Source organism: Eriocheir sinensis, chromosome 3 (assembly GCF_024679095.1).
Source record: "Eriocheir sinensis breed Jianghai 21 chromosome 3, ASM2467909v1, whole genome shotgun sequence".
NCBI classification, from domain to species: Eukaryota; Metazoa; Arthropoda; class Malacostraca; order Decapoda; family Varunidae; genus Eriocheir; species Eriocheir sinensis.
The window spans coordinates 6,347,309-6,365,248 of NC_066511.1; the positions used below are offsets into that span (position 1 = coordinate 6,347,309).

Here is a 17,940-nt window from a genome sequence, read left to right on the forward strand (position 1 = left end):
GTTTTTGCTAATGATGCAGTAATCCTCACAGAGTCACTGGAGGTTCTGGTGTTGGCTATTGAGGCACTGTTAGAGGAGAAAAGCCCTTGGTATTTAAGGTCTTCTGGGCAAAGACCCTCATACAAGTGTTAGGAGGCTTGCTAGACAAAACAGTACAGTTTGTTCATGCATGTGGCGAGGACAGTGATATCTTGGAAACTCTCACATACCTTGGTAGGTTAGTGCAGAACAATGGTGGGTCTCATTAAGAAATCTTATGATGGATTGGCTTGATGACTCAATTAGCATGAACATATTGCTTGTCAATACTTGTGTAGAAGGACAAAGATCTGGATCTTCAAATTGTTTTTTGCTCCCAGTCTTACTCTATGGCTTGAAGAGGTAGATTGATGCCTTCAGTAGTAATTGCTCATGCAGAATCATGGGATATTTGGAATGACTTAGTGTCAAATTGGCAATTACTTAGTGAGACTGATTCTAGGCTTAATGCCTGCATGGTCTGTGAATGCCAACTGCTGCTGTACAGGCATGTGGCATGCTACCCAGAAGCCAACCCTGCTCAGGGTGTTGTTTCTGTAACAGAATCCTGAGTGGAGGAGGCCAAGAGGATGCCTATGTACAGAGTTCATGGCTTGAGTAAGTGGATAGATCCTGCCATGAGGTATTTAGGATGGGAAGAGGGCCTGCATAGAGAATTGCCTGGAGGAACCCTTGAGGTTGACATTGTAGTGTGAGCGAGGTGACACATCCCTTGGTGTATACCCCTATTGATTGTTCAGTTGATTGAAATAAAAGGTTGGTATAGTGTCAAACAAAGAGTACTTGAAGTAAGGAGAGATGTAGTTTGATATTTTAATTTTTATTGATTTTAAAATGTTTTAGTAAATTGAGGGAATTTTAACAGTGCAAAGTATTAGGAAGATGATGCAATGGCAAATGTAAATAGAAAAGGGTAAAACAACTAAAATATACAGTAATATTTATTCTGCAAAAACAGGATAGGGGCAAGGTTGCATTTGGAGAGAATTCATGTTGGTTTACTTTTTGAATTTCATTTTCAGAATAAAGCTGCTCTTGATGAAAATGGGAATCCTGTGATGTCAACATCAGGCGGATCAGGAAATCCTGCAGTTTTGGCAGGGGATCGTCCCAGCACAGTGATGCAGACCACTTCACGGAAGAATGTAATCAACACCTCCCTGAAAGATGCCAGCCGCTTTGATCGAGTGAAAGCTAGGAATGACAAGAAAAAGGTGAGCAATTGGATTTTGTTTTCTTTTTATGTATCATTAAAGTACTCTGTTATTTATGAAGATTTTATTTACCTAAATTTGTGTCATCAATACATAAATTTACTACCATTTACACAAATAGCAATACATTAATGGGCACAAAGTGCTGTTGATCATTCATGAAACATGGCACTGCTGCTGTGCTTCTTATTGATGGTCATGTCTCATATGTTCCACAGTGAGGCACAAGTTGTTTTTCCTGTGCCTGCTTCAAACACATTTATTATGCTTACAGTACTATTCTCAGAGTAAGTTGTGCATTCAGCATGGCAAGCAAGCATCCACCAAAGGGTAATGTAAACTCGCCTTCTGTGAGATGAAGTAAAAAAACCTTGAGAAAACTTGGTTTATGTGTGAAGATGGTGGTAACATCACAATAGCCCTAAAATATCTTTTGAAGCTTACTAGGGGCACATTCTGCTCCATATGTGATAATGGTCATCAGAGTAAGAAAACTGTAAAGTTGGTTACTTTTGTAAATTATTCATGAAATTAGTGCCATAAACTTTAATAAATGTTTTATTAACATGTTTTAGGTTTTAATTTTTTGTGAATATATTTAATAATCTGTTAATAAATGTATATTTTGTGGAATGCTGCCACACCTTTAACCATTTTTCATATGGGAATATTGAATTCAACATATAAATTTCTACTTGTGTGACTTCCACTGACCTAAATTCACTTAAAGAGCAAACAGATTGTGTTTTTAGAAATTTAAAGCAGCATGACCACCACTGCTGATGCTGCTATACCATGTTTCCATGCACCACCTGACCAACTGCTTGTAGTTGTGTTCATTAAGTCTATCATTTTTTTTCTTAACCCTCACAAATGTGATGTAATTTTCACTCATGAGATTCAATTATTAGTATGCATCATTGAAATATTTTCTGAATTTATTCATGTATTTACTTTATTTACAGGCAAACAGAGAAAAAGACATAGTTAACATCAGTGAAACACCAGGCTTCTGTGGGGATCAGGACCTCAATGACATCTTAAAATTCCTTGGAGCTGATGTTGACAACACAAATGTGAAAAATAGAAAGAAACACAAAGGAAAGAAAGATGATGGCAAAGATGATAAAGATGGTAACATGAAAAAGAAGTGTAAGAGTTATGACAAGACAAGTGAGGAAAGTGTAGAGAAAGTGAACAAGAGTGAGGATGGTAAATGCAAGTTTGATGAAGAAAATAACACTCCACTAAGTGACCTAGCTAAAGAGAATGTGAAAAAGAATAAAGAGAAGGAGGAAGAGAAGAAATCTAACAGAAAAAGCAAAAATGACTCCAAAAAGAATAAGAAAAGTTCTGGCACATTACGGGAGTCAAGTAGTATGGAAGACTTGGTGTCTAAAAGCAAACAAAGTGATAATGTGCGGGATATACGGAAGCAAGTGACTGTAGATGATGGCAATATGGCTCTAAGTAGCTTGAATACATATCACAGTGATAAGAAAGACAAGTTTGATACCTTATTGACAAATAGACCATTTATTAAAGAAAATAAGTTAGTTAGCAGTGAAAATGAAATTGAGATTGACCATACAAAGTCAGATTTTGTAGCTGATTTTTATAGTGTTGGAGACTCATTCTTAACTACTGATATTCCTCTTAGCCCAGCATCTCCATCTGGAGGTGACTTTGAGGTTGTAAGTAGTAAGAAAAAAGGAAAAAGGTCCAGAAATGGATATCAAAACTCAAAAAGCTTGGAGTATGACAGATTTAGTGGTAGTGTTAACTTTCATGGGAGTGTTCACAGTGAAGAAGGTTTCCGAGGTCCCCGGTTTGGTAATGTTAAGGCTGGACACCATTATAATGGAAGCTTTGAACGGCCTCATATCAACTTCGTTGAAGTGCCCCGGACATCCCACGAGAGCACCCTCATTGCTCATTGGTCTCACTTGGGTGTTGGGGACAGGTATGGGGCTGAACGCTATGCTGTCACCACCACAAGTGCCCCACATAGTGAAGATTCTGGGTCAGATGGGGATGACTCGGTACGCTCTATGCCTAATCCTTCCATAACCCCTAGACCAGATGTTCGTAAACCGCCTCCTTCCTCAGACTCCACGCCTCAGACATCATATGCAAACATAGCGAAGCTTGCTGCCTCTGCAAATCGAGCGCAAATGAAGAGAATGGCTACTACTTCAGCTCAGACTGGCACTCCTACTCTCAAGGAACTAGAAGGAGAGCCTTTATTGAGTGAAAACATGGAAGCCTCAGACACAAGATTACCTTCAGTGAATGAGTCTGGCCCTGCAAATATTTTAGATGACAACTTTCCCTCACTAGCAGAAAGTTTAGCATGCGTTTCTTGTCCTAGTGCAATGTCTTTGGTGAAAACAAATGAACCACGGACTAATCAGTCAAGTGAGAATTCCTGCAGCCAACCTGGTTATGCAGGAGTGATAGAAAATAATGAACAGTGCAAAGAAACCTCTGAAAATGAAAGTATAAGGGTTCAGAAGGAAGTATTTGATCCCGTAACATCAAATATTAGAAAAGCAACAATTGAAAAATCAAAGTCACCTAGTGAACTTGTCACAAATTCTATGCAATCCCATACTGCTGATTCCAAGACACCTGATGTAAATCAGCATGGTATCCAGGAACCTCCTAATCACCAGTCTGTGAAACATCAAGGGCATTCTAGTTTACATTATCAGAAAACTAACAATTTATGTAGCCCTCCTCCCTCCCATCAATCCACTCAGCAACTAACTTCATGCCCATTAAACATCTCAGAACAAAATATCCTAAAGATGGCTTCACAAGAGTCACAACCACTGCCACAAAAAACACACTCGGTTGCATTTTTACCACTAGAAAATCCTCATAATTCTGTAGCACCACAACAGCCTCAGCATAGTTTACTGGCATCTTCGCATGTTAATCCAAAGCAGTATTCTCAGGCCTCTCAGTCACAGGCAAGCCAGCAGTCACAGCTTGCCTATATTAGTCATTCTAGTGCAGGCATTCAACACAATCTTGCAGTGTCTAGTGTACACCCTCATCATATACCTTCACATAATGGCTCACAATCTCTCTCACACATGCATCACCAAAAACTTGGCACTAACCAACAGGCAGTGCATCCACATAATGGCCCAAGTCAAGAGAAAGCTTCTCTTTGTCAACAGAACATGTCCATTCACTTAAACTCACATTCCAAGCTCACCCCTCATTCTCAGAAAAATCCACAAGCCCAGGAGGGTCTGCCAACTCAGTCTCATACTCACATGGAACATACCACACCTACTGAACATAAACCTTCTGTAAAACTACAAAGTGATGCCTCTGTTTTTGAGAACACTGGTAATGAGGAGAGGCAACCTAGTGGCAGTAGGAAGTGTCAAAGCAAACAAACAAGAAATGGGTCTGCAGCGCTGAGTGTTCAGTCAAGTGATACTAGTCGAGTAAAGAAACTGGAACCTGCAGTTGTGTTTACAGACAATGCCAAGTTTAGCCACAAAGTTAGTGGAATTGAATTTGGTTTTGGGTTTGATGAGCCCATTGTGACAACTAGTGATAATGATGACAGTGTTAGTGAAAATGTGGAAGACAGTAATTTGAACTGCAATATTAATAACAACAATAGTAATAATAACAATAATAATATCTTGAACAGTCACACTGTTGCTAAAGACTTCAGCAAGTGGTTTAAAGCACCCAAGAATGACAAGATTAGTTACAACTATGAAGAGCTCATCAAACATGTGTCAAAAGGTAATTATTTAAGTGTCTTTGATTTTAAGAATTTATCTTGCAGGATTTATTTTTTGAATGCCAAATTTCATCCAGGAACACTCCATGAAGGAACTTGGCAATTGAAAACCAACTTTGTTTAATCATACATTTAGCATAAATTTTATTTACAGGTTTCAATAGCCTTCAAGTCCTCCTTGCACACTACATTTTTTTTCACATATCACATGAGGAAATAGAGGCAACATTCAGCATAACTATAACCCTTTTAAAGCTGGTTGGTCCATGCTCATATTACTCTGTACAATATTATACAAACTTTTCAAGTTATTCACTTCACTTCTTAGTCTACAAATATTGAGTAAATTTTTTTAAATTTTGTTTCACTGTTTACTTTTTTAAATCTATTTAATTTCTTTTGCCTCCTGCAATTTTTTCCCGACACTACATGTGGAAATGTGTAGAGGCAACAGACTGCAAAACTATAACAAAGATGACAATCAAAATTAGCTCGACCAAGAAGCCTTGGTTGTGGCTATACCCCTGATACACTAATGACCTTTTATAGATCTAGTGTAAATATATGACAAATTGTGGCTTGCAAAGTAGTTTTGTGTATCATACTGGCAGTAATTGAATGGATAAAGGGAATTTAAGTAACCATCCCTTTTTTTTTACAGTAGTGGAAGCAGCTCAAGGGCAAAAAAATAATTTAGAATTAAAAGCCCGCTAATCACCACCCCTATAAAAAAGTGTCGATGAGTGGCCAAAAGAGAGGTCAATTTCGGGAGGAGAGATGTTTCGATACCCTCCTCTTGAAAGAGGTCAAGTTGTAGGCAGGAGGAAATACAGACAAAGGAAGATTGTTGCAAAGTTTCCCAGTGTAAGGGATGAAAAAACAAAGATTCTGGTTAACTTTTGCAAAAGGTATTTGGACAGTATAGGGATGATCTTGAGTAGAAAGTTGAGTTCAGTGGGGCTGTGGGAGGGGGGGGAGGTATGCAGTTAGCAAGCTCAGAAGGGCAGGCAGCATGAAAATATTGATAGAGTTGCAACATTGCACCAGAATTTAAGAGATAAAAGACTGTCAGTTAGAGTAAGGGAGTTGATGAGATGAAGAGCCTTAGACTCAACTCTGTCCAAGAGAGCTGTGTGGATGGAGCCCCCCCACACATGAGATGCATACTCCATATATGGATGGACAAGGCCCTTATATATTGATAGCATCTGGGAGGGGAAAAGAACTGGCGGAGACGATACAGAATGCCCAACCTCGAGAAAGTCGATTTAGTAAGAGAAGAGATGCAGTTTCTTGTTGAGATTTTGAGTAAGGATAGACCGAGGATGTTTAGTGTAGAAGGTGACAGCTGAATGTTAACGGAGAATAGGGGATAGGCATTTAGAATTTTGTGTCAAGTTGACAGGTGGAGAAATTGAGTTTTTGAGGCATTGAAGGACTTGCCTCAATTGGAAATTATAGCAAGGTCTGAAGTTAAGTATTCAAGCCTAGAGTCATTTAGTTTCTGTTGGAAGGATCTTCTGTTAAAAGATGTTGAGTAATGCAGAATAGAGTAATCAGCATTAGAGATGATAGGACAGTTTGTTTTGGAAAGAGGATTGTCATTGAAGAACAGAGAGTGGGAGATAGGACAGAGCAAAGCGATCACAATTGCAGTATACCACGGTAGTACTTGCATTGTGGTATTTGCATTTGTAATGGACTGGGAAAATGGACCAACACCAAAACAATAACAATGTCTGCCTGAAGGCCGAAACCAACACCAAAAGTATAACAATGGATGTGCTCGTAATCACAGAACACTTCCAGGGCGAGTAGGGTCTGCTTGACTGTTACAGCTCTTCAAAACTTCTTACCTTATCTGTACCCATCCTATAATCGTAGGTTAGGGCTACAGGTAATGTAATATTCGTCATCCCACCACAGGGTCAAAGGGCCAAAGGGATGGAGATAGCACTGCTGCCACACACAGCTATAGTGTATACTCCCAACTTACCTTTACTAGGGTTATATAATCATCACTTTCACTCATTACTAGTCTACTGCAGGACAAAGCCTTTACCATTTTTCTCCACCTCTGTCTGATATTAGTGAACTCCATCCTACTTTGGCATGTGCAGTAATTTCATCTTTCCTTGTCCTCTCTTCGCACTGACTTCAGCAAATTCTAGGTTGCTACTCTGTTAATAGTGGGGTTGACTAGTGCACTGAAGAAAGACTTTCCCATTGATTTTCTTCTTTTATGCTTGTATGAACAGGCAAAATATTGTTAATATGTATGTTTCACAAAATTTCAGTAGAATTGTGTACACTAATTCAGGAAATTTTGAAAATAAGATGCATAGTTAAGTGAAAGGTTTTATTTACTTGCAAAGGTAACAAGTAGGTATATATCTTTATTGCATAATATGTTTTATACATTTTTTTAATCGACTATAATTTTGACAGCTTGGGAGGTGACATTACAGCTTATGGAGAAAGACCCGAAGAACATTCAGTACTGGAAGGCTGCTGACAGTAGAGAAGAGGCATAACTTTGGTGAGGAATCTTGTGCCTTAGGGGCAGGAAAAAGCACCATCAGGGTCAAGAGGTCCCTGTTGAAGATGAACTAGTTTTCCATGTGTGTGTGATTGTGAATGCCTTGAAAAAACACCCAAGAAGGGAAAATTCATTTCCAGTGACTGAGGATTGACTCGTTACCTGTATAATTTAGTGTGAGGAAATTTGCAGTGATAATGACATGACATTTAATTAAGGAAATGAATGTGGCATGCATTGCACCACAGTGGATCAAGTAATTTATTTCTTGTAGTTTCATCTGAGTTTAGCAGTGATAATATGAATTGTTGAACTATATTACAGATATATTTACTTGACCTATTACAAATATTTTGTTACGTAATTCATACTTCACATGAAAAATCTGTACTAGTGAAACCACTACTTATACAAAAAAACAAAACAAAAATACCTATGATCTCCTAATTTGTCTTGCAAGATTTTTTCAAGACAAAAGTGTGGTGATATTAAGTAAATAGCACCAAGTGATACTAATAGAAAATGTATTTATAATTTATCAAAGTGATATTGTTATTCCAAAATACAGATGCTGAGTGAGTTTTGGAATATTTCATTGAGTGAACTTACACTTGATGTTGAATGCATATTAGTGTTGTGACGTTATTTCTCTTGAAAATATATCGTTGTCAGAACTGCATTGTAGTGTCTGCAGTGAGACTGTTTCCGCTACTCTTGCTCATGTGAGGTACTTTTCAAGATTGGGAAACTAGAAAAATCCTAAGGCTTTGCTGCTCATATCTGAAAATGCAAATGCACAGTGTTTCTCTGCATATTGTGATACTTAACATGCTGTGCTTGAGGTATATACCTTTGAAGTGTCTTTTACATCTTCTAGTCTCAAGAACTCTGGTAGTGAAGTCTTAGCTAGAGGATACATGAGTCTTGTTGATCCAGTGCTCATGGCACACGTGGGCTGTGGCAGTCCTCTGGAGAGTGTACATTATTGTTATGTTACACTTGGAACTGGTCAAGAGGGTTTTACACTCTGGGCTTGCACAGGGAAGGAAAAAATATTTCAGCAGTGGTGCCTCAGTTTATATAAGATCCTAATTGTTAACAGAGGTGTTGTCATCAGTTGTTAACTACTAAGTGATGCTTTGACTTATTACTCATTACATTTGAGAGCTACAATAAATTGGAGATATATCTAGAAATGGTTTCAGCAGAAAATCAGTGCTATATTAGCAGTGTAAATTGCTGAACTGAAGTGGTGTAGTTGAGGTCCTTTTTGTCAGTGCTAGCAACTACGGATAAGAGTAAAGGGGTCATGAAGTGGCACAACTGTGTGATGACACCAAGTTATGTTCATTCTGGGCAGTTGTTTGCCATGTGGTTACAGCTAACTTTTCGCCTCCATGTATTACTCAATTGTAAACAGTAGTATCTTCTAGAACACTATGATGATGGTTTTATTTATTTTTTCCTCAAAAGTCCACATTGGAAAATTAGACCACGTAATTGTCCTAGTGGATAAGATTTCCATCTATTGTCCACTGTCAGAATTTTAAGCTCATTTATTTGCTGCTTGCATTTGCTGTATACATCTAACCCCAGTGTTATCTGGGCCCACTGTTGACATGTTATTTAGGCTGTGTTAATTTGTTGTGAAGAGTTGCAGTTCTGCAGGACTAAGCTCCTTGCCCCTAGAGAGCAAAGTAGTTTTGTGTATCAGTGATCTAGTGTCTTTGTAATGGTTACATATGCTATTAAGAATCAAAAGAAAGTGGTACTATCTGCTGAACAGTAAGGAATTGTATGGGAAGGACAAATTTAAATGTATCACCATTAATGTATGTGTGTGTGAAGGCTGGTTCAGTGCTCCAGAGAGGTGGTGCAAGTGAAGTCCCATGAATCAATTTGATTTCAGGAAAATATTGATTTTATTGGATCTCCTCATGTGTAATGTCTATAAACCAAAGATTAATTAAGCCAATGGTTAAGTGGTAGCTCTCAATTATACTGTCTGACCTGACAGTTCACAGACTGTTACTGAGGTTTGACTAATATACAGAAAAGTTGATGTGCATAGCTATTATGCATCAGAAGTGCTTCACATACTAGACAGCTAGTATATGCCCAGCAGAGTATGTTATGGTGGTATCCTACATATTGCCATGAGTTTGCCTGCAATCCAGTAAGTCTCAGTGGGAATTAAGGTTAATGGGGTGTGTGGATGAGCCTGTTTTGACTGTTGTAGAGCCCACCCTTTTATATTTTTGTTCATTACTTATGTTTTATTAAAAGCACTATTTTTTTGGGTTTTGAGCTGTTTATTTATCAGGGCAAGTCCTTGCATTGCCTTCCATGATCAGATGCCTGTTGAGCCTATGCAGATTTTGAAGATTTCTGCTTTTCTTGTAAAACATTTTTTTAAGGTCAGTTTTAAGCTTTGGATAATGGTCATAATTACCAAAAGCCACTTTAAAAGTTTAGTAACTTTTTGGGTATCTTGATTGAGTGTACTAGTTGGTTAAATTGAGTTGTGTAGGCTCATCACTTCAGCACTGAGCTGCTTTTTCATTTCTGTCAACGTACAAAGGCCTTGTCTTATTTTTTTTCAACATTTGTGAAAGTCTGCTTCACTTTCATAATTAATCACATCTAGCTCTAATTAACATTGCTAACTCCTGTTGGAAGTTTCATGTTAATGCAAGGTCTTTGTGTTTGAAAGCGGAAGAATAAATTTACATAGAAAACAGCTTGCCATAGCAGCTGTGCCTTGCATCACTAGAATCCACACAAGCTGTAATGCAGATGACCTCAATAACCACACAGTGACCCTTCATACTTTTCAGATGTCCTCAGATTACAGTGTTGAAAATATTATAGTCATTTCCTTTTCTTTTGATGTTATGTTTTTTGTTAGAATTACCAGTATTGGAAAAGCACTAGTGTTGTCTTCCATCAAGGTTTATATGTAATTAGAGTATCTAGTTGAAAAGAATGCCAAAGTTCCATGTTTATTTTTCTGAATTTTTCCAGCAGCAACATTCTGAAATCTTAACTGTGCAGGCACATATTACTCATCCAGGTAGATCATCACTGTTTTCTGAAGATCCTTCTGGTTCATTTGAAGTGGGCATATTCCAAACAAATTGTGTGCAATGTTTCAAGGCAGTTGAAAAGACCAATGTAATCTGCAATAAAGTTTCACTGCAAAACTTGCAGACCACAAAGAGCACTAAAATTATTTTTATCCTGCTGATTCTCTCTCTCTCTCTCTCTCTCTCTCTCTCTCTCTCTCTCTCTCTCTCTCTCTCTCTCTCTCTCTCTCTCTCTCTCTCTCTCTCTCTCTCTCTCTCTCTCTCTCTCTCTCTCTCTCTCTCTCTCTCTCTCTCTCTCTCTCTCTCTCTCTCTCTCTCTCTCTCTCTCTCTCTCTCTCTCTCTCTCTCTCTCTCTCTCTCTCTCTCTCTCTCTGTGTGTCTGTGTCTCTCTCTCTCTCTCTCTCTCTCTCTCTCTCTCTCTCTCTCTCTCTCTCTCTCTCTCTCTCTCTCTCTCTCTCTCTCTCTCTCTCTCTCTCTCTCTCTTCTGTCTCACACACCACATATTCCAAAGTGTTGCCTGCCGAATAAGGTCCTTCACTGAGTTCGACCTGCCATCTGTAGGCTCTCCTGGAGCGCATCTGCCAGAGCCAAACCTGCGGGCAGCTGGGGTCCAGCGAGGCTTAATTGACATTGTCCCAAACTAGCAACATATCAAGAGTTGTTATGGTCACCATCATATTTACACTAACAAATATGAGTTCTGTACATTATTCATGTTTTAATGGACATTATTGGCAAAAAAGGAGCAATTATCGGTATGTCCTACAACACTCCATCCCGTGGTTAATAGGAATGCATCAGTGCGGACTGGTGGGTAAAAATTTCCTTCATGCAAGAAAAGATAAGTCAAACAAGTCCAACATATTGTCATGCTTTCAATTTCCTAAAAGTAGTGGTTGGTCTTGAAAATTTTGCCACTCAACATACCTCCGGCTGGTACGCCCCTGTCTCATATACGTGGCATTCTTCTGTTCTCTCCCATCAGAGCATGGGAGATTGTTTTCACTGCTACAAAACATCGTACGCTCCCGGCAGCAAGTATAAAACTTATTTCATATTTGTAAATCATAATACATGCATCTTTAGCATCTTATAATATTACATTCACTAAATGGAACTTTAATTTAAAAACAAAATATAGCATGTGCCTCTACCTGGCCGCCGTCCGCGGGATGGAGGTTGGGGTTGCAGGGAGTGGGTGGAGGACTGGAGGTAGGGTTACTAGGGAAGGGTTGGGGGCAGGGATACTAGGGAGGGGATGGGGAGACAGGAATGAGGGGTGACAAGGGGTATCAAAAGGGGAGATCTGTTTTTGGGGTACGGGTTGAAAAAGGGTAGATTTGTCTAGCTCTTGAAAGGGTAGATATTTTTTTTTTCTACGTCTACGCCTATAGCGCCGGTAGGCTTGCTTGAGGGGCCTGGATGGTGTTCGGCCCCAGCCCGTCATGGCGCAGGCAAGTGTTTATAGTGGCGCCATCTTCTCTTGGCTCATGCTGCCCCCCCCCGGAAGCCGGAACTCGTTCTTGATTCACTTGGACGGTTTCCGGGTTGATGAGTGGTCTTTAGGACAGCATGTGGGTAGTTTTAAGCCACTCGGCGGTGACTGAAAAATCCGAGGTGGTAGCGTGGGGATTCGAACTCGCGTCGTCCATCACGTGGTGAATGTGGGCCCAGCACGCTACCACTCAGCCACCGCCTACCCAAGATTGGTAAGGGTTATAAACGGGTAGCGCTATTTCATCACTAAATTTACCGTTTTTCTATCCCTCTGGTACCCCTTTCTTCTGAGTGTAATATATATATATAGATATATATATATATATATATATATATATATATATATATTATATATATAATATATATATATATATATATATATATATATATATATATATATATATATATATATATATATATATATATATATATATATATATATATATATATATATATATATATATATATATATATATATATATATATATATATATATATATATATATATATATATATATATATATATATATTAAAGCCGAAATGTCTTTAGATTGATTGATAGTTTATTGTTGCAAGTAAACTTTTTAGATCCGAACTCTGGCGGGGTTCCCACTTTTCCGTTTTCACAGATCCGTCGACCGTCAGTGACGTCATCGACGGCGAGGTCAGTGGGAACCGGGCCCCGCCACGGCCTTCTTATAAAAGGCCTGAGCGCTGGGATGCAGATAGTAAGTACACCGTGACGTCACGATACTCGGTCATACAGCAGCCGCGGCCCGCGCGGCATGCACCGCTGTTAGTCGGCTGTGACGGGGACAGCATACGTTTTGGGTTCTCGGTGAAGTGTCGCGACTAATCTCAAACTTCTTCAGTCTACACTTCACATCAGCATGCCCAGCAGGTGTTGCGGACCTCGGTGCAGTGGGAATTATCCCACTGGTCCTACAGTGGCTATTTTATCGGTCTCAAAAGAAGAATCACTGGCACGTGGGTTGAGCCATAAAGAGGGACGATTTTACACCTAATCAGAGCAGCAGGGTAAGTACTCCAATATTATACCATCCCTGTTATAATTGCTGATATTCCAGTGCATTTAAGGTTTTATTAGAACGTAAGGTGGTAAATATTAGGGGCATCAATGTATGACCGTAGGTTGTCTTATGCAGGGCCAGTGCAAACCTGCTACAGGTCGTCACATTTTCTATAATGAGAAATCAACTCATTTTAAGTCAGAAATGTTCAATAGTGAAATGTATTTATTGCAACGGTTTAGAAGTTCCCCTTCACCAATGTCTATACCCTTCACGACATTCAAATTATGAACGCGCCGGCAGCATACCTACCCGGGGGAGTGGGGGCGGCATGCAAATTAATGGTACGGAACAATATAGAACGTGGTGTATTATAGCAGATAATAGCTACAACATAATGAATTTCATATGGCAACATCGATCAGCTGGGAGTTACGGAGTAGCTTGTGATTGATTTAATGCCTCATTTTTTTGTGTGTGTATGTGTGTATGTGTTTATTATAATTAAAGTCATTAATCATACTCTAAATGAATCATGTAGTGACAAAAGTATTTTATTGATATCTGTATTATAAGGGTACTTATGTAACTCCATTTACGATTAGACTAGCCTAGGACAATCATTTTGTGAATGAAAATTATGAATCTCTCTCTCTCTCTCTCTCTCTCTCTCTCTCTCTCTCTCTCTCTCTCTCTCTCTCTCTCTCTCTCTCTCTCTCTCTATATATATATATATATATATATATATATATATATATATATATATATATATATATATATATATATATATATATATATATATTAATTTTCATGTCTACTGAAAATACCCCCCAGAAAAAAAAACAGAACGTAAACTTATCTGATTTAAAAGAAACGAAACGGGAGAAAATGCAATGATGATTTATCTATAATTTCAATAACTTTGGTGTGGAAATTTCACGGGATGATATTGATAAAAAAAAGAAATATCTTCCAGTTCTCACATATTTGGCAGGCTATTGTTGCTAGGGTATGTGGTTACCCCCCCCAAAAAAAAAAAAATGTAATTTATGTAGACTTCCTAACATGTATTGAAAATGTAGAGAATTTGCCAGACAGTGATAGCTGCATACAAGGCATTACCAGAGGTATCCTTGTCTACTCTGATGAAGGAGTAGTCAATATAGTTATGTACAATTATATTGCAGTCAACAAACTAACAGCAAACCCTACTTCACGCATTCATAAAACCAGAGAAATGTCGCCACAGAAATAACAATGAATATCCTTGCAGATAATGATGTTTTCCTACCAGTAAATAATTGCGGTAATGAACACAGCATAGATAAAGCTCAGGAAATGTTAGTGTGAGCGTCAACAAATGCCTTACTCAACAATTTCTGCACCAAAGAAAATGATCTCAAACACCAGAGTAGGAAAGCGGGGAAAAAAAAGCTTAAGACGTTAACGGGATAATGTTTCAAAGGACACAGGGTCTACCGGATAGCGCGTCAAATTTTGAATCAACTGGCGCATGACGTCATCAGGCGGAAGGTTGGTGGGTTCAGCTATGGAGCCTATGGTTTACCAGTAGCCAGCCGGAAGCGGTGCCCTGCGGTGGTGTATGGGTTGCTTGTTCTTGTTAAATCACAATGCCTTGCAGTTGTTCAGTATCTGGCTGCAAGTCTGTAAGTAGGCTACTTAACGCTCTAGAGAAAGCACCTTATTCTGTCTAGGTCAGGGGTGTCCAAACATTTTTTCACATGCGGAAAATATACGGAGGGTCGGGCCACTCAGTATATTTATGGATGGAGATGTAGATTTTAGCGTTTATAGTTTTACAGGAACTACCACGTGTAGGTCAACTGGCCTCTTGCATATTCCTTATTTTCTTATGTATGTATTTTTTTTTTATTGTTTTTTTTTTTAAGGAATGTAATTAAGTAGATATAGACAAGTGTACCTTTAAAGGAATCTTATTTTCTATTATGTCTTTTATTTATTTATACAGGATAAACTATAAAATCCTATTGTAAGAGGATCGAGTAGCAATATGCACGTTAGAGAGGATTTGAATGTAAGCTTATGGTTTTCATTGTACTTATTATTATTACACAGCAAGATGTGAGCCGTTACAAAGCAATCCCACGCTTACTACTGTGAGCCATAACAAAGGGACAGGCAGTCATTATTCTTAGATTTAAGGTTTAGGCTTTCCCATTGTGGCCAAAAAGGTATTTAGCATGTTTTGTATTATTATACTGTGTCTAGAATATGCATATATAGACAGTCAAGTGAATTATAGTGTGTATAAGCAAGAAACATTACCGAAAGATGTGTGTACGTAATTTCTTTGTGTGTGAAATTCACTACAGAAACCTATAGAAGATACGATATTTGTCAATCAAAGACAAAGACAATGAAAGCCTGTTTAGATTCTATTTGAGTTACCGCTCGACGTAAATACTTTCGATTTTATTTGCGTTACCGTTCGACGTGAATACTTTCGTTTTCTATTTCATCTCTCCTCGTTCCACCTGCTGACGTCATTTTCTGCGCGCCGGTTGACCCTGTTTCCTTTGATCCTGATGTTACCGAGGTTATGTTAATCATGTTCGTCATTCACTTTTCTTACTATGATAAAAAGTAATTAGAATTTGTAATCTGTTGTGGGTTTCTCTATCCCAATTATAGAATCTAGAATTTCATGCCAAGGTAGTTGCAATGGATTGCTGATGTTAATATGAAACTATGTGACTGTGGCAACTAATAAATGGTGAAGAACTAATTATATTTAAGCTGAAGAAGAATTACTATCTTATATATTATTCATTTATAAAGGTCTGCGAAAGCGTTTATAAATTATTGTATAATATACGCAGCACCATGGCCGACGGAGCGAGAGAGAGGACGGAGCGAGAGAGATGACCAAGGTTGATGACGTCCCGCGCGCTGAGCTCCGTCGGCCCGATAAAGAGATGAATCCAAGTCAACTTTTGGGTCCGTGACGGCGGCGGTGGTGACCCGTCCAGTGATGTTCAATATTCTACATATCAAGAAAATATGAAATGGAAGTACTTAGATACAAAATAACATATACATACATTTCAATATATTAATAATTTAGATACATTTGCATTATGCACATCTATTTCGTTTGGCGATAAATATCTTTTGTTGAGAACTGGAAGTGTGGCACCAACGCACACCGCCGCACCGAATGTAAACACACGTACCCCTACCCAGTTGACAACTTCACACTGCCCAGCTATCCATGCACGTCCAGACACCAATTAATAACTTCGTGATATGTTTCTTACCGCAGGAACCCGAGTCTAAGAAACGTGAGTGTTTTGTACAAGAGTCATCAGATACCATTGACTAGCCGCAGTTGAAACAAGGGCAGACACCATGGTGTACAGTGCCCAAGGAGAACCTTACGGTATGAGACCCTCCTCCTTCTCCCAGCTCCACCTCCGCAGCACCATATCTCTATCTTTCCACCATCTTTTCCCAACTGCTTGATTTGTTTGCTCCCATGGAAATAAAATTGATCCTCCTTTTGATATTAATTTTATTTCTCTCTACATTTTTTTTCACTGCTGCCATCTGCTAGAGGCCTACAGGTAATGCTTTCTTCATTATATACTGTAGTCGGTTTCATTCCATCTGTCCACTTGTGAATGTGGATGTGGCACCTGCACATAAATTGTTAGTTCATGACTGCGTGAAGATCAACTTTTTATTTTCAGTGATAGATTTGAATGTTTGTATTGGCAATTCACCTCTTGGTCTGCTGCTGGTCTCTCTCGAGACAGCCAGCCGTTCCCCTACGGAGAACCACAGTGCTTATAGTACCGATCTTTGGGTAGGACTGAGACCACTCACACACAACACACTGCGACAACGAGGTCACAACTCCTTGCTTTACGTAGCGTGCCTACTCACTGCTTGGTGAACAGGGGCTACACGTAAAAGAAGATAAACCCAACAGATGAAATGAAACACTATGATTAAGATTTTCTTTTTAATATTTTTGTGTATGTGTCTGTGTAGGGGGGGGGGGGGGTTGTCAGGTGAGATATGCTCTTTTCCAGAATGTTTTTGTTTTAAATGTGCTTTCCCAGAGGCTAACATCCGTATTTTCCCTAATGAGCTTATGAATTAGTGGGTTTTGATAAAGGATATATGTCTGCAGCAATAAGGAACAGTAGATATAAGAATATCAGTCATCCCTTTCCAAAACTTGACCAACTCGATTCTCCAGCACTCTGTAAGACATCCATAATTAGGCAATAATGGAAATAATTACATAAGGCCGGAATTCTGTGATGCATCCAAGGATTAGAATGTAAAGAATAACAAGGAAAAAACAATTAAAGCACATGCATGCTTTAAATTTATTTTTATTTATTTATTTATTTATTTTAAATTTTCTTGTTCTTTACTTTTTAAACTATGGATGTGTCACAGATTTTCAGGCTAATGTAGAAAGTGTAGAAAATGTAGAAAGTGGTGAACAAATGAGTTTGGTCAACACTTTTGGAAAGAGATGACTGTTATAAAATTTTCTCAACCACTTATTTAATATTGGCCTTTGGTTTTCAATTATGATATGCCTTCTTAAAAATCAGGGTAAAGTGTAACAATTGTGCGTGCGTGCGTGCGTGCGGTCGTGCGTGTGTGCGTGCGTGCGTGTGTATTATATGTATATATATATATATATATATATATATATATATATATATATATATATATATATATATATATATATATATATATA

General features: G+C 38.5%; 2 protein-coding genes across 2 annotated transcripts in view; both read left to right on the forward strand.

Moving 5' to 3' along the window:
* The window catches only part of LOC127003206 (uncharacterized), a 76,459-nt gene that overhangs the window by 45,788 nt on the left and 12,731 nt on the right, over positions 1 to 17,940 (forward strand). The window contains exons 10-12 of the mRNA XM_050869585.1: positions 1,062 to 1,257; positions 2,262 to 2,465; positions 3,217 to 3,295. Coding sequence (XP_050725542.1) covers positions 1,062 to 1,257; positions 2,262 to 2,465; positions 3,217 to 3,295 — 479 coding nt within the window. The remainder of the gene's footprint in view (positions 1 to 1,061; positions 1,258 to 2,261; positions 2,466 to 3,216; positions 3,296 to 17,940) is intronic.
* The window catches only part of LOC127004003 (tubulin polyglutamylase complex subunit 2-like), an 87,838-nt gene continuing 82,635 nt past the window's right edge, over positions 12,738 to 17,940 (forward strand). The window contains exon 1 of the mRNA XM_050871169.1: positions 12,738 to 13,185. The gene's annotated coding sequence lies outside the window, so the exon portion shown is untranslated. The remainder of the gene's footprint in view (positions 13,186 to 17,940) is intronic.